Raw genomic sequence first — 24,001 nt, 5'->3', positions numbered from 1 at the left:
TGAGTGTAATGGTTGTTTGTCCTGTGTGTCTCTGTGTTGCCCTGTGATGTTACTGGCAATCTGTCCAGGTTTTACCCCACCTCTCACCCAAAGACAGCTGGAGCTAGGCACCTGTGACACGGCAGGTATCGGCAGATAAATGGATGATGATGATCGGGTAATGGATCGACTGATGCATGACATGTTTGTACAGACTACGGAGAGAAGTAGTGGTATGGATTAATTTCACCAAACCCGCACAAGAGACATCGTGCCATTTGATACACAGTTGTACCTTTAGAAAGTGTCACTTGTCCTGTATTCTCTGCCCTTCACGGCTGACTGGGGTATGAATCATTTAGTGAAAAGAAAGGAGAGCAAACTGAAAGAAATGATCATGTTATTGTGACAATGAGACATGAGTATGGCTTGGATTCTGTCACAAATGACACGACCCAACTAATGGATATTGGGTCTTAAAAGACAATCATAATAAAAGTTTTCATACCTCTGCAAAGCAATAGAGTTGGATGATCCCTTTCAGACAACACAGAGGACTGTCCAGTGAACCGGCTGATTAGGCAAGTTCCTTAACTTGGTTGTGATGGACTTGTCTCGATAAGACGACGCACCTTGAATTTTCCAGAACATGCAGCCACAGTGATCTAAAGAAGAGAGCAATCATAGAAGACTGTAAAGAAGATAGGTCTTTTCAGTGAACTACTTTCATTTTTTATGCATTTAGCTGACAGGGAAGTCAGGCCTTTACTCGTTTACAGAGGTTACATTCAAACATGAAATCTTATTTGAGTGCTAGAAAGGCTCAAGGAAAGTCCAGACCTAAATCCATTAGAGAATGTGTGACAAAAAGTAGAAATTGATGTTCAGAGACACTTGGCATCCAATTTGACTGTTATGCAGAGAAGCTATAATTACAATAAAAGGTCATCACTCAAGGTGACTGAAAACAAATGCATGCCACAATTTTGGATTTTTACTTTCATTTTCATTCCACTTCACAATTGTGCAATATTTTGAGTTGTCCTGTCACACAGAATCCCTAAGAAATACATTAGACTCAGCCATTGTAGTGTTGAAAAATATGAAAAGCTTTGAGGAGTATGAGTACTTCACAAAAAAAATAAATAAATTGATGAAGACCAGGTGGAGCAATCACCTAGCACACCACATGCTAAGTCGATCAAAGTGGTTTTTGGTGCTAGTTTTCCCACCAGGTCTCCAATTTTGCTCATAACGTCACTCAAACAAGACAAACTTATTTTCAACCTGTTAATGCTACTGATCATTATCAACCAGAGTGGATCATGTTTAATGCCTGAGCTAAATTATTGCCTTTGTGCAACACCACATGTGGTCATAAGATGCTATTTCAGTTTTCACATTTCCGTGGAACTATCCTGCAAATAGCTAAAGGTAATGCTAAATGCTCTCCCCTCACATTTACAAAGAGTTTTAGCTGGTTTTGTCATAGGCTAGCATCCCTAAAGTCTTCTGTCACTTTGTGCAACCACACGTTCCTCTGAATCTCTTCTGAGCCTAAAAGTGCAACAGGGGCATTGGTCAGAGTCACAGTCATGGTATACATGCCTGACCTACAGCTTAATGCTGCTAAACATTAGCTAAGTGGGCATCTTAAGTGAGTTAACATTGACATATCCATACAGCATTTCAATGTTCGTGCAAGTGAACGATCGGCTTTTCAACACTTGGCTGGACTCATTCAAGAAGTTCACTCACTAAATGCCACCTATCATTTCATTTGTTTGTGGTGAGTTATTAAAGATAAGCTTAAAAATGGTTTTGTCTTCGGAAAATAATACAGTCCTATAATTAGGGCCAGTACGGCACTTCAAGGAACATCTTCAAGGAACAAGAGTAAAAGTCCGGTTGACTTGTATATATAGGGTTGACTAAGAATCTCCACCGTCAGCAACACCATCAGAAATAATGCAATGTAAAAATAATAAAATCTGTTACATCCCTTGAAATGTGTGTAAAGCCATTTAATAGCCCTCTCCAGTGTTTTTTAGAGTAGCGCTGGCGTACAATTGCAGGCCAATCTGAGGCAAGCTGTTAGACAAAGAAGCAAATAAAAGAAGCCAAAAACTGGGCCGCAAATAATCTGGCAAAACAAATGAGGAAAAAATGTAGCTGGCAGACAAAAAAAGATAAGAACCGGGCAAATAACACTAACACTAAAATTACTACTACTTCTGCTACTGTTTCTGCTAAATAATTCAGAAAACAAATAAGAATTTGCATATTTTGTATTGTGTGAACACCAGCTTTTCAGGTTGAATCCGCCTATCTTCATCATCATCATCATTATTGTTATTATTATTATTATTATTATTATTATTATTATTATTATTATTATAGCTATGGAATAGATTCCCTCTACACATTAGATTTGAATAAAAAAACCCATAAACTTTGAATCCTTTACCATTCACTTAACAATTATGTGCTCCTGGTCTATTACATAAAATCTAAATAAAGATATTTCAGATATTTATTTTTTTTTAGGCATTGCTTCTGCTGTTTCAGTGCAAAAGCCTCATCAATGGTTCTCTTGTCTTGCACAGATATGCTGCAATGTTTAGTTAATTGTCCTTTCTAAATGTGTTTCTGTGCTCATCTGTATGCAACGCAGAGCTACTGTCTATTGATGTTCCACTCAAGAGAAAGAGAGGGAACGGTAACACTATTATAACAATTTTTCTCTCTATTTGCTTTTCACAAGCCCTTGTGAATTTGGGGAGGAAAAAAACAAACAAACCCAGATGTCATAGTGTGCCATTCAAAAATAGACAGCACAAGAATTCAATAGGGAAATCAAAGTTGCTGTAATATTTCCGTCTGGACAAAAGAGACAAACTTGCTGACCCCATCAATCTATAAAATCAATGACAGCCTTGCCACAGGCCAGAAGTAACTCTCAAAGCATTGTGTTTAAATTTTTTACATTTAAATTTAACAATCTTCTTTGGAATATCATGTTTGTTTGTTTTTTGTTTTTTTTAAAAAATTTTTTATATGCAAACCACCATATTTGGCAGCTTTAATAAAACTTGAGCTCGTAGAAACTGATGCGATTCTTCAAACCAGTCTATAAAGATCATATAAAGTCATATAGTCACAGTGTGGGGGCAGATGATTGCACTCAATTTACCTCTGACGCCTGGGCTGAATAAAACGTCCACATACTAGAGCAGAATAGTTGTCCTAAACGCTGAGGTTGATTGTTTGTGTTGGATGGTTGACTGATATTCTTCGGCAGTATGAATTACGAGTCATGAAAACGTGTCTACCCCTGACAGACTTCTTCTGCTTTCGTTATTTTGTTATCCTGAAGAGTTTTGCATCATCATCATCAAAAAAAAAAAAAAATCAATATCAGACAATCTGAGTGAAAACAAAATGCTGTTTTCTAATTATGATTACATTTATTAATGAAAAAAGCAATACAAATCAAGGACGCCTTATGTTATAAGGTATTGACTTACCTAATAATGTGACATGCTTGGCAGCCATATAAACTTTGGAGAAAATTGTATGCACTCCATTTTGCAGAATTATTTTGAATCCTGCCACTTTATAAGGGTTTGGAACATTTAATGGTTGTTTTAAGTCTAGACTTTGACTGGGCCACTCCAAAGTCTTCATTTTATTGTTTTATTTTTCAAAAACTATTCAGAGGTGCACTTCCTGGTGTGTTTTGAATCTCTATCCTCCTACAAAATAGTAAATACACTAAGAATAATTGAGCCTTGGATCAGTTCATGGTTCCAATAGTCATGGTGTATCATCCAGATCCTAAAGACCAGACCATCATACCATCACCAACATGTCTGACTGTGACCAGGATGTTCATTCTCTGAAAGTGTGTGTTATTTATGCCAGATGCAACACTTTCCAGAAGGTTCCCTTTTGTCTCTTTTGTTTCTGTAATGTCTCTTGGGGGTCATCCGGATGTTATTTGGGAGAGGTGAGACAGTCCTTGGAGCAGTTTTCTGTCAGCAATGGTTTTTGCTTCGCAACCCTCTGATTTCCCTGTCCCGGTTTGTTGAATCACGAATAATGACCCTAACTGAAGCAAGTGAGGCTTGCAGAGCTCTTAATGATGTTCTGAGTTTTCCTGAATGAGTCACCAAGTAAATTTCCTGGGAAGGTTCACCACTGCTGCATGCTCTGTCTATTTGTGGATAATGGCTCTCACTTGGATTCACTGGAGTCCCAAAGTCTTAGAACTGGGCATGAAGCATTTTCCGTAGCGATAGATGTCAGGGACCTTGTTTCTAATCAGTTTATAGCTTAGGGTTAGTCACAATTAATTCGTTATTTGAAAGGGGAGGACAATTACTTTTTGAAATAGGAGCAGACTGCTTTCAATTACTTTTTTCCTTCACGATGTGAAGACTGCTTTTTGTATTCATGCCTGCTGAAGAAGGCTCATCTGGGAAAAATAAAAATAAACTTCATCTAGTTGATAAATGAATGGACTGGTTCACCATTCCAATACGTCCCTGAAATCCAGAAGGTGTTATGTGGGAATATTCACAAATGATGCATTAAATAATGGCATCATGTTGAAGATCCAGATGTTATAGAAAGTCTGCAACCAAAGAAAGGCTCTTGTGCTTCCGACATAGCCGTGTATTTTCATCCATGTTGATATTCCAAAGCCTGCAACCTGCGGACTGACTTTAGATTTAATATTTTCTTTAATCCATGCACCTCTCTACACCAAGTCCTAAAAACGCAGGACTGCATAGTGTGCCAGATGAGAAGACTAGATGTATTGGATATAAATATTCTCACTCCAACAATCTAAATCAGTAAATAAATAAAGGTTTAAAGGTAACTGTGATGCTGAGTAATTTCTTGAGTGGGATTCGAAAGAGTTGCAACAGTCTTGGGGGGAATGAAACAAAGGCATGAATTGCTTTTGTTGTTTCTATTGAGGATCAAACATCACGTCAAGATTTGCAAAAGCTTTTCTTACTATCTAAAATTCCAAGTGAACAGTATTATTGGCAGGCTGCTATGGGGGCTGGGGGGTAAATAGTGCCATATTGTTTATTGTGATTTTATAACAATAAACAAAAAGCCATGTGCTAACCTCACCGAAGCATTGGTGTAGAACTGTATGATCATCAGCTTTCGGTAATATGCAGTCCTCTGTATTATCAGCATTGCATTGAGCAAAGTTCCTTTTGTGTTCAAAGATACACACAGTTGGCACAAAAAAAATAGTTTGATAAGCAAAAGACGACAGAACTTTTTATGCAGTGGGCCACAGAGTGTGGAACTGTCTTCCTTTGGACTTGAGAGTGGTGGACTCTGTGGTTTCTTTAGGAAATCTGATTAAAGATGTACCTTTATAATCAGATTTTGACAAATTTCTCTGGTTTTAATGCATTCTTAAGTCTTGGGTTGTTGTGTAAGTGTTGTATTACTAAGTACTTAGGTTTTTAAAATCTTAAAAAGTTTATTGTCAATAATTTTACATGAATTTGATAGAACAAGTTATACTCCTTTTCTTTGTAACTATAACCTTGTGGTTCTTTTTTAAGCTTGCAGCCTTTAGACTCAGATTTGCCGCTCCTCTTTGACATTTCCATTTCTGTTTTTTTTGCATCTGAATATAAGCCATTAGAGAGGTTTATCTTTGTTCTGTCTGGATGTAATTTGTACATTATACATTTTTGTGGGGGTGGGGGTGCAATGCCTGGAATGTTACAGCCATGACAGGAAACATGTGTGTGAGGACAAGGGGGGCGGTTCGTGCAAGATACTGGAATTTGCTGCCGCATGCATGTGCGTGCATGGCAGCAAATTCCTTATACTGCAAATTTTAGCAGCGTGGGTCATTTTTGCACAATGATCCAAATAGCTTCACAGCGCAAAAACAGAGCGGGTTGTTTAAAAATAAAACAGACAGGTCATAAAAGTAATCTGCCTCTGCTTTATTCCCTTCTCTGAGTAAATATCACAGGGAAACCAACCAGGGCAGGGTGAGGCAGAGGAATCACTTCTGCATTGCACCTATTTCAGCACAGAACAGCCACATGAGCTAAATGCAAACATTCCAACCACAAATACTTGTGAAATCTAAATATGAGCCTGAGTGACGCAGAGGTCATTAACCTGAGAAAACGTTCTGCTGGTCTAACTGCCTCAGCCTGAACGGTCTGCTGAGGTGCAGACTGGACCCTTGTTTCGAAACACTGAAAGGCATGCACACGCATTCGAGTAGCTCCAGGCAAGGTAGGGTGTGTTTTTTTTTTGTTTTGTTTTGTATTTTTACTGGAGCGGGCTAGGAACCAGCCGTTGTCTTAAAAACTGTGTTGACACATGGAAGAGATCTAGTCCATTTGGGTCCAGATTAAGTAGGATGGACCACATCACACTTTATTTTTCCCATTTATTTAAGTTCCAGGCTAAATATACACTAAACATTAATTAATGGCATTTTAATGGACAGTATTATGTGTTTTCCAATCACATAGTGCCATTATATAGCACAATCATGTAACTGTGTTACTTTCAGTTGTAAAATAATTGCTATATATATCAAATATGACTTAAAAGAAATTTTACTTTTAAGTCTGCCTTTCACATGTTTTGATTTAACACCTTTAGAAATTGGGCCTCTGTCGCTTTAAAAACTCCTGGTCTTTCTGAAACTCCGCCTTCAGGAAGTTATTGTAACATGGCTCCTTATCAACCCTTTAACAATGTTTTTACCAGCGTTACACTGAGAAGTAGCTTGTATAATGAGCTCAGCAGATGTGCAGTTCCACCAGGTGTTTGCTAATTGCTGCTGGCTAGTCTGAAGGAGCTGAGTGGGGGAGTCATGCAGGAGGGCTGCTCTGTGAGGGGCAGAAGCTTGGAAACTGCTTCTGCAAGGAGGAGCTTCGTCTCAAAGGCGGAGCTAGGGCCAACCAGGTGTTTTGTACAGCTGAATTGTTGCCACAGGAGACTAAAGGATCCCTCAAACATGCACAAAAGAATCAAGGCAACACTCCAGGTAAGTTTATGATGAAGGAATAATATTATCACTTGAGGTAAAGCTCAAAAACGTTGATTTCTACATAATACTACTCCTTGAACTTGTGTAGTTCCTGTTTTTCCAAGCGCCTTCCAAAAGTATTGATCTTGTCAACTTTCTCAAATGTTGTCACTATTCAACAACAAACATTTCAACAAAATTTTATGTGATAGACCAACGCAAAGTGTTGCTTATCTAGAGACAAAAGATTTTCTTACTTCTGCATCGCTAAACAGCTCAAGCTCACACAGACTGGACAGAGGCCATCTGTGAACTGGTAAACCTTCACTCTAGTCTCAACTCTTTTGCAGACTAACAGGTTTTCTTCCAGAGTGTCGCCACAGCTTAGTGCTGCCTCCAAATGGTTTTACAGTGGAAATGATGTTGTGGAAAGTCCATGGGGAGCAGAGATTTAACAGCTACTGCTTTTGATAGTTATGTTCTTTATTACTTGTTTTTACAATTTATGCTTTGATGCTTTCAAAACTAAAATGCATTTCTCTGCTATCTTGCCGGGTCCCTCTTGAAAAACAGGTTGTAGATCTCAACAAGTGTTTTATCTGGTTAAATAAATATTATTAATATTATAAAGTTCATCTTCCATAACATCCGCAACACATAACAGTTTGAATGTAGGTCAAAGCGTTCACTTTTGGTATCGTCTGACTAGAGCAGCTTCTTCCACATGTTTGTCATTTTCCCTACACGGCTTGCGGTGAATTGTGGCTCTATTTCAACAATGTCTTTCTGTAAGCCACTCTTCCGTGAAGGCCAGATTTGTGGAGTGCACAACTGCTAGTTGTCATCCTCTCAACAGATTCTCCCACCTGTGCGTTACATAGTATGTTTCCAGATCCCATGGGCCCCTTGCCTGCATCTAGTGTTTACCATCTCTTTCCTCGATCTTTCAATTTTGGTGACTGGGTTGACTGGCTCCACTAAGATTTTATTCGGCGAAAGGGAGGAGCGTTCAAATTCGCACCACATTTTTCACATGTTTATTTGTACAAAGGAAACTACTTTCTTCCCCTTTGCAATCATTTGCTCTGTTGAATAAAACCCCAATAAAATGCAGCGAAGTTTGTTGTCCTAGGGGTACAGATACTCTTGAAAAGTACTTTACGTTCAAATCATTACAAATCGCTCTGCCACAGTGGGTCTTTTTCCTGGATTGCCATGTCACTGTACGTGGTGCTGCAGCCAATCTATACTGTTCCCTGACCTCCGTGGCCATTGGGTGGCAGAGGCTGTGAGCGAGAGCTGGCTGCCGAGAGCGCCTGCGAGCGTGTCGATAACGAGCCCCAGCCTCTCTAACAGAATCATTTACTGCCCGCGGGGCTTGAAGACGAAAGTGGAGTGTGCATGCCTGCCTCTAACCTACTTAAGCCGCTCGCTGCACAAATGGAAGTGTTGATCTGCAACATGAGAGGCCCTGGTGAATTCCTGCCTGTAAGCAGACTGACCAGAATAAATGTATGAGATTAATGCCAGAGGAAGTAATCATGGCGCTACAGTGTGTGCCTTGTGCTTTGCGTCATTATTTGCTTATGTCAGCATGCGAGTCCCAGAGACATAATATTTAAGAGAACGGTTCCAGCTGTCAGCGATGCGTTCTTAGTGTGTTTAGTCTTGGACAGCGGGATGATCCAATCTGTTGCATTTAATGCTCTAAAGGTGGCGTTGTGGAAAAAGTGGAAACATGACAAAGAACAGTAAAAAAACAAATGCTTCACTGGCTTGGGTGTATGCTGCTGCTGGTGATGCTGCTGTACTGTTAGCTGAGGAAGCTATAGCATAGTTTCAGTGTCTGGAGTTGGCTCCTTAATTCTATTTGTCTTAGAAGGGAACCTCCCCCCAAACCTCTGACACACATTTTTAAAGAGCTTTGTTGAGCAAGTGAGGGAGGATGGAAGAGGGGTGGCGGGGTGTATGGGCTTGTACTTCCAACTCTGAGTCTGGACAAGACACATAAATCACAGGAACATGTACAGACATACATATGTGCGCAAGTGCTGCTATGTCAGTACTTGAGCCCAGGTGTCTATTTTAGCCTTCCCTGGTTAGAAAACAAATGATAAAGAGAGTTATGGGGTGGATGAAAACGAATAGGAATGGACACAATTATTAAAGGAGTACCGTATTTAAACGTAAACTGATGCTAGTGTTGTGGATGACTTTCTTATTTGCTTGTAAAACACTCTCAATCTACTGTAAATGATCATTTGTTTAATAAAGCTGCCTTGCATTACACTGGTGTAGAAAGAAAAGCTTCCATAGTATTATATTAAATATCCCTTGACTAAGGTGGCATGTTGACATGTTGAAAAATAAGTTAATAGGCTCTCAGGGTACACATATAGACCATATGGTGAGTGACCCAACCATAACATCACTAATTTTCTAACAACGCTACAAAGAACATCTGTCTGCACCAATGAAAATTCACTCTCCTCTGGATGCTGAATGCTTGAAGTAGCTCCAACTAATAACAGTTCTACTACTTTCGGTTAATTACACCGTTGAGGATTTTCTGCGAGGTCTACCGATGGTTGCAGAAACTCGACATCACCATTCACAACTCCTTCTGATTGCTGATTGGCCAGGATGAAATGCATCCTGAGAAATCGAGCTCAATGGGATAAATTCCAGACGAAGGACTGAAAGGAGATGAGAATCAAGTGGATTTCTTTAGGAATGTAAATCTCTTTTCAGACTTTACAATTCAAAGCATGAGCCTTTATCCTAGATTGTCTTCAGTCTACTTTGCCCATCTCTTCTTTGTTGAATCGTTTTCGACTAGCTCATGTGCAGCTTGTTTCTGCCACACAAGTTATCGCAGAAATAGATTGAGCTTTAGCAAAAAGTCCAAAAGTGGTCTGCAAAAGGAGGAGGGTGGCCGCTCTGCCAAGGGGTCCAGAACCAGAAAACTGGTGAAACAATATGAGGAACCATATGGATATAATCAAACAGTGGTTACTCTCGTCCTAGTGCAGTACAAAAGTGTGAATTCTACACACTTCATCTCAATACACGCGCAGAACACAAAACAGAACCGCAGCAAAAGAGACAAATAAATGCCTATTATTCCACCAAATCGCACTTTACTCACTCACACTTAGACCCAGGTCATGTTTTTGGAATGGCCAAACTATGTGACAAGGTAAAAAATAGTGTCTACATTCGAAATTCAGAAGCTGTCTGCGAAATATTGAGTAGATTTTCAAGCAGCTTTATTAACAATAACTACATAAGTACTCATTGTTCTCATAATTTCTATCAAATTAGTGGTGAATTTTCGCAATATGTTATTTACGAGGTGGTTATTTACGAGGTGGTCAAATATTCTGACCTCAGTCTGGGTAAAACATCTGAACATTTGACATGCTTTATCTCTTTTGGCCATTTGGTAGCAGATTTTTTTATGTCCCATGACCTAATTTTAGTCGCTTATGCTGTTGGACAAATTGACTCTTTCAAGACTTAATGATCAACTTTGTGACCAGCTGTCCCGGCAGGGCCTGTGGCTGTACACAACTCCAAATCATCAGCTCTCCACCTCGGTGCCTGATAGTGATCCATTAATGCTCTTGTATGTTCAGATGAAGCTTCTTAAAATTTAACCATGTTGCCAAGTTGTTGTTTTTTATTGTTTCTTGACCTCCTCCACATCAATCCTCTTCCTCTAGTCAACTATCTCAAATGAGCACAAACTTTTTGAGTTTCAGAAATACTCTTTGGTTTGTTTTTTTGCAACTTTTAGCATTGCATTGACCTCAGACTGAACTACCTGGGATCTCCTCTCATGGGAATAATGTAAGTTGGAATGATGGATTCTATAATGGATAGTCTTCTCCAGATTGATGAGATGCAACAATTACAGATGTCGTTCTCCCTCTACCTCACATTCACAAGTACCTACATGCTGCAAGCCAGCAACAATCTGGATTTTCTGTTATGTTAGAGGTACAGAAACTTCCCAATGCTCATTTAATTAAGTACTGGAAGGCTTCAGGCTGCTACACACCTTCTTAATTCCCTTTAAAACACTCACGCTCTTGGTCATTTGAGGTTGCATTAATTTAATTTCAGGCGATTTTTCATTTTGCATGTCTTCATACACAAAACCTCATAAATAACGGTGTGTGTATTTGAGATCATGACCAAACTTAATGAAGATGATCTAATGGCAAAGCTTGATCATGGCACACTAGCATCCTATCGTCTACTTCTATAAGTATATATACAGTATATATATATATATATACACAGAGTACTTCAGCAGAGGAAGAGGGAAGGAGGCGGAGGAGGTGAAGAAATATCCATGAGGGCAAATCTGGACAAGATCAATGGGAGTGACAGGGAGTGCAGGAGGCAACAGGAGATTCAAAGTAGGCCAATAAATAACATCCAAGTGAGGCAGCAACTGCCTCCCCTTCATCCACAGCCACTCCCATTGACAAGATCAATGGGAGTGACAGGGAGTGCAGGAGGCAACAGGAGATTCAAAGTAGGCCAATAAATAACATCCAAGTGAGGCAGCAACTGCCTCCCCCTCATCCACAGCCACCCCATTCCACGTCAAACCCCCTCGGCCCCCTCTGACGGGGCCCCCTTGATTGCTGGGCTATGAGCCAGGAGGGCGGGGGTTTGATGGCCCCCGGTTGCCCAATACACTTCTCATACAGGGCCCTCGCTCACCCTTTACTTCCATTTGTTGAACATCTATCTTTCAGCATGTGCGTGAGTTTGTTTAGGGGGTGGGGGCTCGGCAGATGAAGGGTTGGGGAACGGGGAGGATGAGGTGTGTGCATTAACTGGAGGGCGAGGGGTGGCAGGGGTCTCCTATGTTTTTTACATCAGCTACCCTTCCGGCACAGACCCATCCCCCAGGACACCACGCTATCTGCTGTCTTGCTCACATTTGCAGACCACCAGGCTCTGAGTCGTGATTTCGTTAAGTCCACTGCTGGGTGGTTTGCACATCGGCCACCTTGGGTGTTTGCTCTACAGAAACAGTAAGACTCTCAAATATTAAATATGCTGAGGCAGATAGATAGATAGATCTATATACCTACAGATCTATCTATCTATCTATCTATCTATCTATCTATCTATCTACAGATCTATCTATCTATCTAGATAGATCTATATATCTACAGATATCTATATATCTGTAGACAGACAAATAGATAGATAGATTTATATTTTGATATTTATTTATGTATTTATGACATTTTAAGAACAATTTAAAATTTATGTAAATTGTTCACCATCTATCTATCTATCTATCTATCTATCTATCTATCTATCTAGATAGATAGATAGATAGATAGATAGATGGTGAACAATTTACAAAACCATGCATAAATGATCTATCTATCTATCTATCTATATATCTATATATCTTTATAGATAGATAGATCAGAGGAAACAATCCGTTGGATCCGCGCCAGCGCCCGGGCCTCCTGCGCCCCAGCTCCGTCGTCTCCAGGACCAGCCACACTTCTTGCCGTCGCTGCAACCTCTCCGCGTCCGGAGCTCGCTGCAACCCCCGCACCGGACCTTACTCCAGCTCCGTCTGCCTCTGCTCCAGCCACAGTCCCCATGGCCATGGGGTTCCAGGTGGCCTGGCTGGCACCTAGCCGACAGGCTTCAAGGCTGGTGGCTTGGCCTCCCGCCCCAGTTAGTGGGCTCTCTGCTCCTTCTGAGCATCCTAGTGCCCCCTCCGAGCTTCCTAGTGCCCCCCTCAGAGCTTCCTAGTGCCCATTTCTCACCCCCTAGTGACCATTTGTCACCGCCTAGTGTTCCTTCTTCGTCCCCTAGTGATTCTTCCGAGTCTCCTAGTGCTCCCAGTGTTCCTTCGTCGCACTTTTGACCCTTTGTTGACTCCCAATCTTGCCTCGTCTCCTTCTAGTGTTCTTAGTGTTTCTCCCGAGTTTCTTCCCCCTAGTGAGCTGTGTGACTCCCCGTCGCCCCTTAGTGGTCCCCGTGTTCCCTCGTCATCCCCTAGAAGTCCCAGTGATTCCTCTGAGTCTTCCCATAGAGCTCCTCCCAAGTCCTCGCCTGCGGTTGCTCCTCCCGAGTCCCCGCCTCCTGGGGGCACCAGAGACTCCTCGCCGTTGCCTCCTGGTGGCACCAGAAACTCCTCTCTGCCGCCTCCGGGCGGCACCAGAGACTCCTCGCCGCCGCCTCCGTGGGTCCCGCCTCCTCCCAAGTCCTCGCCTGCGGTTGCTCCTCCCGAGTCACCGCCTCCTAGTGGCACCAGAGACTCCTCGCCATTGCCTCCAGGTGGCACCAGAGACTCCTCGCCATTGCCTCCAGGTGGCACCAGAGACTACTCGCCGCCGCCTCCTGGTGGCACCACAGACTCCTCTCCACCGCCTCCTGGCGGCACCAGAGACTCCTCTCCGCCGCCTCCTGGCGGCACCAGAGACTCCTCGCCGTTGCCTCCTAGTGGGACCAGAGACTCCTCACTGTTGCCTCCAGGTGGCACCAGAGACTCCTCGCCGTTGCCTCCAGGTGGCACCAGAGACTCCTCACTGTTGCCTCCAGGTGGCACCAGAGACTCCTCGCCGCCACCTCCTAGTGGCACCAGAGACTCCTCACCGCCACCTCTGTGGGTCCCCCATCCTCCCGAGTCCTCTCCTGTGGTTGCTCCTCCCGAGTCCCTGCCTCCTGACGGCACCAGAGACTCCTCTGCCCCACCTCCGGGCGGCACCAGAGACTCCTCTCCGCCGCCTCCGGGCGGCACCAGAGACTCCTCGCCGCCGCCTCCTGGCGCCATCAGAGACTCCTCGCCACCGCCTCCTGGTGGGACCAGAGACTCCTCTCTGCCGCCTCCTGGCGGCACCAGAGAGGAGTCTCTGCCGCCTCCAGGCGGCACCAGAGACTCCTTGCCGCCGCCTCCGTGGGTCCCGCCTCCTCCCGAGTCCTCACCTCCTGGAGGCACCAGAGACTCCTCGCCGTTGCCTCCTAGTGGCACCAGAGACTCCTTGCCGCCACCTCCTAGTGGCACCAGAGACTCCTCACCGTTGCCTCCAGGTGGCACCAGAGACTCCTCGCCGCTGGCTCCGTGGGTCCTGCCTCCTCCCAAGTCCCCGCCTCCTGGTGGCACCAGAGACTCCTCTCCGCCGCCTCCGGGGGGCACCAGAGACTCCTCACCGCCGCCTCCGTGGGTCCTGCCTCCTCCCGAGTCCTCACCTGCGGTTGCTCCTCCCGAGTCCCCGCCTCCTGGCGGCACGAGAGACTCCTCTCCGCCGCCTCCGGGCGGCACCAGAGACTCCCTGCCGCCACCTCCGTGGGTCCCGCCTCCTCCCGAGTCCTCATCTGCGATTGCTCCTCCCGAGTCCATTGTCTGCTGTCCAACCGTTTACCAGTCGCTACCTGTGTTGAGCTCTTGTTTCCTGCTCAGCAGTGCTGCCTGGGTTTTGGACTGTTTTGGAGTATTTTTTTGTCACATTTTCAGGCAACAGCTTTTATGCTGTTTAACACCTGGGAATAATTTGAACTTTTGATGTTGTTTTTTTTTCGTGCTGCATGTGGCATGTTTTTTGTAGTCACTGTGTAAACAATGCCTACAAAAAATTTTGATATCAGAGGAACCATAAAAGGTTTGGATTTCATTCAACCACCTTTTTTACCAGAGGGATTAGGGGAACGTTTCTGTCCTTTTCATCTCAGAGGGTCTCAGAGGCGGGTGATAATTCGGAAGACGGTCCCGACTCAGAGGAATTCAGATACAGGTCCCGACTCAGAGGACGGTCACGAGTCAGAGGTAGGTCCTGACTCAGAGGCTGGTCCCGACTCAGAGGCAGGTCCCAGCTCTGAGGCCGGTCCGGATTCTGAGGCAGGTCCTGACTCTAAGGCCGGTCCTGACGCTGAGGAAGGTCCGGACTCTGAGGCCAGTCCGGATTCTGAGGCAGGTCCTGACTCTAAGGCTGGTCCTGACTTGGAGGCAGGTCCAGACTCGGAGGCAGGTCCAGACTCGGAGGCAGGTCCAGACTCGGAGGCAGGTCCTGACTCAGGGGCAGGTCCTGACTCGGAGGCAGGTCCTGACTCAGAGGCTGGTCCCGACTCAGAGGCAGGTCCCAGCTCTGAGGCCGGTCCGGATTCTGAGGCAGGTCCTGACTTTAAGGCCGGTCCTGACTCGGAGGCAGGTCCAGACTCTGAGGTCGGTCCTGACTCGGAGGTCAGTCCTGACTCTGAGGCAGGTCCAGACTCTGAGGTCGGTCCTGACTCGGAGGCAGGTCCAGACTCTGAGGTCGGTCCTGACTCGGAGGTCAGTCCTGACTCTGAGGCAGGTCCAGACTCTGAGGTCAGTCCTGACTCTGAGGCAGGTCCAGACTCTGAGGTCGGTCCTGACTCGGAGGTCAGTCCTGACTCTGAGGCAGGTCCAGACTCGGAGGCAGGTCCTGACTCTGAGACAGGTCCAGACTCGAAGGCCAGTCCTGACTCTGAGGCAGGTCCTGACTCTGAGGCAGGTCCAGACCCTGAGGTCGGTCCTGACTCGGAGATCAGTCCTGACTCTGAGGCAGGTCCTGACTCTGAGACAGGTCCAGACTCGAAGGCCAGTCCTGACTCTGAGGCAGGTCCTGACTCGGAGGCAGGTCCTGACTCGGAGGTTGGCTCTAAGTCTGGTCCTCTGTAAAAGGGTTCTTGAGTCTGAACAATGTCCGAATCCTCTCCACAGCAGACAGCATGTTGAATCCACTTCCAAGCCTTTCTGAGATAGTCTTTCTGAAAATGAATTTTTATAGGACGTGCCAGGGTGCTTCTAAAACACTGTACAAGTTTGTAAATAACTATCGGGTTCTCACTTTTGATCATCTTGAACAGTAGTTCTTTAACTACATCGTCATTGCCGCTGAGAAGCTGAATGATGTCTCTGCAGATTTTTCTTTCCATGTCATCAAAAAAGACAAAATCTATATCCTTTACCTCTTCCCAGAGTTTAGGGGCAAGTCTTCTGTGGACAGGCTCGGTGTCCTTCCTTTTGTAAGCCCCATAAGTAGATCTGTAACTCGTCTTATAAATCAATCGCCAAAGAATTAAATACACCATATGTCTCCTTTCATCTTCGGTTCCCCGTTTAAAACCCATCTCGTTCGCGTCCCTCAAAAATCGTTTCGGATCCATGCCTGCCTGAGTATAATCCTCACTCAGGCAATTTTCAGCAGAATACAAGTCCTCATTTGGAAAAAATGTCCTTCTGATCTTTCTTTTTGTAGATGAAAACATTTTCTTTCGAGGAACAGGATTCTCCAGGTGGCGTTTGAATTTTTCCACAATAAATTCGTGTCCTTCTGGGTAATCGAGAAGCGCAATCAAATTGAGTTCAGAAGCGAAGTGGAACGCATCTCTTGCAATGCTCTGGAAAATCCTCTCACTTAATTCCTCTGACACTTCTGAAAGTACATCTACATTTACTTTTCCTGTTCTTCTATAAACTAAAAGCAAAAGTTTGCGATGTTGTTCGCAAAAAGTTTCTCTGACAAGATGCATTGTGGGACCATCTGCCACTTTCTCAATGATTTGCCACAGAAGTTCACTAAGGAATTTCCTCTTTTGGTAATCTGGCGTTGTGTGGCCAGGATGAACTTTATTGGAGCAAATCTTCTTAACTTTATTCCAAAAGGAGACCTTGGGTCTCACGTAAACGTCACTGTCTGAGCTTTCGTTAGCCATCTTTATCGGTCCAAAACGTCCAAATGAATTTTGTGTTGCCTGATCAGTTGGTCATGTTATGGACTTTATGACATCACAGAGGCATTCTTAGAAGGGCCTCAAGACAGACGTAATTTGAAGTCACGCTGATGACATCATTGTCAGCAGCATGGCAACTGTTGCTAGGAGTAATAATACCACACAGTGAGCATGCACTATGAAAAAAAGAGAGAATCTGTGGGCACTAAATACATTTTTCCCACAAGTCTGAACTGGAAGTGACCTGCGCAGCTTCACCGGATCAGGGGGGGCAGGGAACATTGGTTCCTACACTTTACCGCCCTACACATTTTTTTTATATTAAGTTCCACTTTCCTGGTTGCTCCGTAAATTTCACCATGCTTCTTCTCCTGCATACTTTGTGCTATTTTCACCATTCAACTTTTATACTATTCAGCTTGCTCTCCTAATGCCGGCTACATCTCTTGGTATTCATAACCTTCATACTTTTTATAATATTCAGGTTTTAATGAATTTTTCGCCCCATGGGGGAAATCGCTCCATCCTGTGGCAGAATTGAGAATTACAATATTAAATGTCCGTTGTGTTTAACAGGGGATGTTTTAGGTCATCCATCAATCATCCAGTTTCAGGGCTGTCATGGAGGAAGCAAGGCAGCGGCCATTTTGAAGTTGGGCAGTCTAACAGCTTTTTTGCTGTTTAACACCTGGGAATAATTTCAGCTTTTGACATTGGTTTTTTTCGTGCTGCATGTGGCATGTTTTTTGTAGTCACCGTGCTAAATGATGCCTCCAAACAAATGTTGATATCTCAGGAACCATAAAAGGTTTTTATTTCATTCACCCACCGTTTTTAGCAGAGGCAATAGGGGAACGTTTCTGTCGTTTCTCAAATTTTAGGTTTTACATGAGTTTTTTTACATTGCATAGAACATATTACTGTAACTCTACATGCAAGTGGAAGCCTAGATGCACCCTTTAATATTTTAGCTACTTTTAGCCTTTTACATAATTTTACCTTATAAACTGCGGTGACCAGGCACGTGCAGAGGGGGGGCAAAGGGGGCTTGAGCCCCTGCCCCTTTTATCCTTGATGCCCCTAGTGCCCTTTTTGAGTTAAAAAAAAAAAAAAGTTTAATCTGTATGGCAGAAGGCCTGTTTGTGCCCCTCAGCAATAATATTTAGCTAAATATAATAATTTAATAAAAATAAACTAGTCTGGCAGCCCTCAGTCTAATAATGACTCTCAGAGCCTCCATGTTGTTCAGACTAGTTTAAAGTGATATAGGAATAAAATCAATTTGTGTGTAATTTGATTTCAGTATAACTGGAGAGATTAGAGAAATTTGACCTTAAGTTTTGGAGAATTTTAAAGTAAGGACATTACACCACGATACATTTTGAGCATCTTATAGTGGCCAACATCAGAAAATGCAAAGAGTAAGGTACAACTGTAAGCTCACCTAAATTGACAGGTCAGACAAGGAGAGATTAAAACCATGACCAACCAAGTGGCAAAAAGAAAGTAAAAAGTCTCATTTTCAGTTTGCCACAACATGTGAAAGACAAATGTGGAAAAAACAGGTGCTCTAGTCAGATAAGACCTAAATTAACAATGGGAAAACACTGAGAATACTTGGTAGTGGCAGCATCATGTGGAATAGATGCTTTTTGTTCTGCAAAAGACTATAGAGACTTGGATGGAAGCTCAAGACTTGAAAATTGATGTTCATGGAGTAATTCCACTAAGGGGAAAAAAAGCAAAAACTTTACACTCTAGATGTGTGTAAAGTTTACAATAAAAGTACAATAACTGTACAATAAACTGTACAATAAAAGCAAAATCATTGTTCTGCACAAATCAGTCCAATTTCGCACAACTGCACTGTGGCTCACTTGCTGTACATATATTTACATATACATACTGTTTCTGCATTTTTGAATCTTTGCAAGGACTGCTCTAAACTGCTTTTTATATTGACAGCATGTTATATTTTATTTTTATTTTATCTTGTCTACAATTGCTACTCAGTGGTGGATGTTGTGTGTCTTGTCTCTATGCTGCTGTAACTGCGAAATAATTTCCCTGCTGGGATGAATAAAGTAATTCTATTCTATTCTATTCTATTCTATGTGCAAAGCTGGCAAAAGAGGGCTGAATGCAAATGGATACCACACTTTTCAGATTACATTTTTGCAAATAAAAACGGTTTCTCCTGCTACTTCAGAAGCGTGCACCACATTTGTGTTGGTCTTACACGTGAAATCCTGACAAAATACATTGCGGTTTGTGGCTACGACATGAGAAGATGTGAAAGCTGAAAGGGAACGGGTGCTATTGCAAAGAACTGCACGTCCTTTTTGAGCTCCCTGTTTGATAGTGAGGCTAAAGCCATGACTATGGGATATGCACTCATTTCTATCATTTCTCTTGGATGATTCTAGACGACCCCCATAGAAACAGTTCAACATGACCAAAGTTCTCCTAAGCGTCAAAACACCTCATCTTTTAGCGAGAGGTCAGATCATGTATTTAAATCATATGTAATGTGGTGGCGAGCAACAAACTGAGTTGATTAAATTAAAATAAATAATTTTGCTTACTAAATCTCGCTAGTGGCAATGAGGCTATTGTGTTTTTATGCTAGCAAATTGCTGCTTCTTATGAAATTTTCCTCTGCGGCCGTTTTCTCACTTCGTTTGACATGAAATGGGAACTAGATAAGTTGCGGGTGACCCTGAGGTCAGGGAAAACCGGTGGTGGGTTTTCTTTCATAAATTGAATCCTGGGTGACTCTCCCCCCACTACCACCACTCCAACAAAATTTGTGAAAACATAACTTCTTCAAATTTCTTGGTTTTGCCCAGCCAAAGGTAGAGTTCAGACTCAGGGTAACTTGTGATTGATAGCAAACAAAGCCTAATCTCTCTATTGTTTGCAGCAATCAGGGGTCCCTGTAGATGAATAAAAGTAATATGAAACGTTCTTTTTTTAAATATGGTGCTTTTTGCGGCCCTTTTTGGTGCCACCCTGGGTAACTGCCCATATGGAACATATCAAAGACGGCACTGGATCCAATGACCTTTCCACTTCTCATTGGCTGATGCCCATTCTACGTGGTCACGTGCGTGGCCGTCTCACAAACACACTTAGCTTCCCGTTAGCCAAGTACAGCATAATGGCAGAACTGATACAACTTCTACACCTTGAAGCCTGTCTGCTACACAGTCTTACGTTAGCTAAACAGATCAATATGCAATGTGTCTGTATCTGACATACACTAAAGATTTTATTTTAGCAGAAAAGGCTTTGGACTAAATTGTTACTCGTGTTAGCCACGTTAGCACCAAGTACAGCTAGTCAGTCAACCACTGCTGTGTTCAGGGAAGCGCTGATTAATAATCGAGAAATAAATATCAAGCCTGGAAACTTGATATCGTAACGGACTGAATGTTTTGTTTTTAACGTAATCTTTGCTCGTCTTGCGGGGCGCAGGCGGTTGCCACGGTAACATGTGTGCTTAAACTACAGAGAGAGAGAGAGAGAGTAAAAAGGTACGAGTGGTTTTGAGTTGATCACCTGTTCAGGTCATTTGACCTTTGTTTCCCTTTGCTGCGGCGCATTACAGCCGCTGTAGTTTCTAAACGTTGGACTAATTACCTCGTTTACGTCATTCACAACAAACATCAAATAGAACAAATATATTTAATAAAATTTTAACAAACAAATGGCTTCTACCGCGGTAATTATGTGAAATTAAATTAATTATATCCCAACTTCAGAAGATTTGCCTTTACCTTTACAGAGCTCTTTGGTTCCTCCTATCAGTCTGCAGCTTCTCATATTGACGTCATCAAACCAAATTTCAGATCTACCATAACTGACTGACACCTGCTGGCCTCAGGTTTGCAACCAGCTTGTGACTGAGAAACCAGTAACCTCCTCCCAGATGATGACATGAACTTGTTAGTTCCTCTGTCCATTGTAGTAGCGGATATATTGTGAAAATCCGGTAGAAATGATGCACTAATCCAGTCATGTTTACATAGAAACAACACTTGCGGTCACGTGGGTCGGTTGTGGGCGGAGCTTGGTAAGGTCCATTGTCTGCAGCATCTACACTGTGTTCCAAATTATTATGCAAGTGATATTTTCTCAGATTTTCTTAAATGGTCAATGCAAATGATGGTCAGTATAATTGTTAAGTCATGAACTATTACATTATAAATCAAATTGTACTGAACAAAGCTCCCCATGAGAACAGTATTTTTTTCAAAAATAAAAAACTCAAAATGCATTGTTCCAAATTATTATGCACAGCAGATTTTCTAAATATTTTAAGGATTATAAAGAATTGCAAACGGTCATTCTTTCAATGTGCAGCATTAAGTGGTCACATGTACTAAAATCAAAAGCTATTTCAATCAAAAACATTTTAACAGAGCGAGTTACATGTTAACATAGGACCTTCTTTGACATCACAGGACAATTCTTGATCCATTGAACTTGTGAGTTTGTGGAAAGTTTCTGCTTGAATTTCTTTGCAGCATGACTCCACCACCTCCTTGCTGACGTCACAGCCATGTTGGGACGTGGTGGCCATCCACCACCAATCCACTACTGCGTCCATCTGGACCATCCAGGGTTGCACAGCAGTCATCAGTGAACAAGTCTGTTTGAAAATTAATCTTCATGTACGGTTGGGCCCAGTGAGACCGGTTCTGCTTGTGAGCTCTGGTTAGGGGCCCAATAGTAGCTTCATGCACCTCAAGCCTCTGGAGGATCCTCCACCTTGAGGTTCCAGAGGCTCCAGCAGCTTCAAATAACTGTTTGCTGCTTTGTAAGAGCATTTTAACAGCTGCTCTCTTAATCCAATGAATTTGTCTAACAGAAACCTTCCTCATTTTGCCTTTATCTGTACAAAACCCATCTTTGTTCTGAATCAGCCACAAATCTCTTCTCAGAACGATGATAACGCTTCAGTTTTCGTTAAATATCTAATGTTTTCATACCTTGTGATACGGCTCTACACTATCTGATGATTTTGTTCAGCAGAGATAGTTTCTCTTTCCCATATTGCTTGAAACCTGTGGCCTGCTTAATAATGTGGAACATCCTTCTTAAGTAGATTTCCTTTAATTGAGCTCCCCAGACAAACTAATCAACCAGCTCTCTGAAATTAATTATAGTGATTCAAAGAGCCCTGACACACAATACCATCTATAAATTTAATAGCACAACAAAAAACGTAATCTTTATGACACTTAAATTCAATTTGCATAATAATTTGGAACACGGTGTACTCTGTGGAATTTAGGGAAGATGGAATGATGAATTCCAGATTCTTTAAAAATGTTTTTTTTTCCCAGATTGACACATTCACATATATCTGAATGCTGGACACCAACGACCTACCAAATCTTTCAGATAGATATAGAGGAGCACACTCTTACTAATTATCAATTATGAACATCAGCATAGTGGATTTAACCAACATCTTAAATCTAGAAGAACAAAATACTGCAGCTATTGTTTTGTTTTACTTTTTGTTTCCATAATATTATCAACCAAATTCTTCTACCTTCTGTTTTTACCTTTCTTGTTATTTACATTCATATGTGAACACCCCATTCCTGTCTTGGAGTTGTTTTGGTGTGAGTCAATGATTGAAGGAAAAAAAAAAACCTCTTATCACTGGTCATCAAAACTCCCACACACGTCTGACTCACATCGTGTAGTCACCAACCCTCCAGCATCTCCAAAGTTACGCTTCGAAAAGTGGAAGGCAAATTTTCTCCCAGGCCGATTTGCATTTATTCATCTCCGACAACAAATGTACTGTATCCACTCCACAGACATTTTGACTATGTGTGGGTTTGAACAGTGTGTTTATTTCTCAGGTTCTGTTCAAGCTCTAAGTCTTTATGTCGTTTGACGTATTTGACTAGCTTGTTGTGCGTCCATTGAACATCCCTTCAAATCTATCGCACTCCGCATACATGAGTATTAAAGATCACTCTGAAGAACCTGCCTCGAGTGATGAAGTTACAAAGGGCCCATTTAAAAAAAGTTACCAAAGTCCCGTTGAAATATTTGATATTCATTGCCAAAAATACTCCACACAGAGTATCATAGTTGACTTTTTCAAGCTGAATTTACATATATTTCCATAGAAATTGGTTTTAGAGGGTTGCATGGGGATAAATCATTCCCCACCAACACTTTGATCAGTACAGCCCTTTGGTTTCCCATAGCTTGAATTGTTAACTTGGATTACAGATTGGTCTTCGTATTTCTAAAATCATGTTGGCCATAAACTCTAAGGAACGGCACATTAAAAACACAATTTCACCAACTTACCAATTCCTACTTCCTCATATGGAAAAGGGTCGGTAAGGTCTGATCCAGTGGTCAGACATTTCAATATGGCTGTCAGTGAAATATGATGAGACTCATTTTAGTCTCTTATTTAAAAAAAAGGGTCACACTTTTATGACCCAATGTTTGGCTAAAACTACCCAATTACTGTTTTGACAACATAACACTAGAATTTGGGTTAAAGATCAGACCCCGTCGAGTTTCAGCCTGTGCATGTGTTGCATACTTACTCATGCCTGAGAGGCAAGTTTGCAAAAGAAAATTAAAGTAAAATAAATAAAAAATACACGTACCTAATCATCCTCAGATCTGCCTCAGACAGTTGGCACTAATCCCCCTCCTAGTCACAGTGGTATTTGTTAAACTGAGTCATGCGGTGAGGTGGTTTGGGTTGGGAAAATGCCACACCAGAGACAGAAGCTGAAATAGGACAACATCCAGCCTGCAGGTAACACATGACAACGCATAAAATTCTTCAGCTGTAAATTAGGTCCTTAAACCCTGGAGCTCATATTGACTCCATTCCTCGTGGTGGAGCCAATAACTTCTGTCATTCAAGTCTGCAGTGGTTGCAGAGCCATGTTTTGTATAATCAGTTTTTCCACAAGATTATTTTTTGGAGTCATAAAACTGAAAAAACTTTTACAGAGAAAGAGACAAAAAACAAAAAATTCCTACACTAATGAAACAAGCCTTTTTATAAATTCCCCAGGGAACTTGACCTTGATTTCTTGAAAACACTCTTAAGTCATCAGGGGAGTCAAACTCCAGTCACTGAGAGGAGCTAGTGTAGTGCAGTTTTTCTTATGTGTCCCTAGTCCAACACACCTAAATCAAAAGACTGAAGTACTTTCTCATGCACTCAAGTGCTGCAGTCATGCTAAT

General features: G+C 42.5%; 2 protein-coding genes across 2 annotated transcripts; one reads left to right on the top strand and one right to left on the bottom strand.

The window, feature by feature from the left end:
• The first annotated feature begins 11,375 nt into the window (after window positions 1-11,375).
• On the top strand, window positions 11,376-14,446 carry LOC114154467 (basic proline-rich protein-like). Its single transcript, XM_028033565.1, has 5 exons — window positions 11,376-11,442; window positions 11,499-11,561; window positions 12,531-12,770; window positions 12,878-14,351; window positions 14,431-14,446. The coding sequence occupies exons 1-5, from the start codon at window positions 11,376-11,378 to the stop codon at window positions 14,444-14,446; spliced, it is 1,860 nt and encodes a 619-aa protein (XP_027889366.1).
• On the bottom strand, window positions 14,345-16,738 carry LOC114154466 (collagen alpha-1(I) chain-like). The gene is made up of 2 exons (XM_028033564.1): window positions 16,694-16,738; window positions 14,345-15,790 (listed from the first exon to the last, which is right to left on the bottom strand). The coding sequence occupies exons 1-2, from the start codon at window positions 16,736-16,738 to the stop codon at window positions 14,816-14,818; spliced, it is 1,020 nt and encodes a 339-aa protein (XP_027889365.1). The 3' UTR covers window positions 14,345-14,815.
• Between the last annotated feature and the right edge of the window lie 7,263 nt (window positions 16,739-24,001).

Source organism: Xiphophorus couchianus, chromosome 12 (assembly GCF_001444195.1).
Source record: "Xiphophorus couchianus chromosome 12, X_couchianus-1.0, whole genome shotgun sequence".
Classification (NCBI taxonomy): domain Eukaryota; kingdom Metazoa; phylum Chordata; class Actinopteri; order Cyprinodontiformes; family Poeciliidae; genus Xiphophorus; species Xiphophorus couchianus.
The sequence above is the reverse complement of the archived record's forward strand: the minus strand, read 5'-3'. Positions and strand labels throughout refer to the sequence as shown.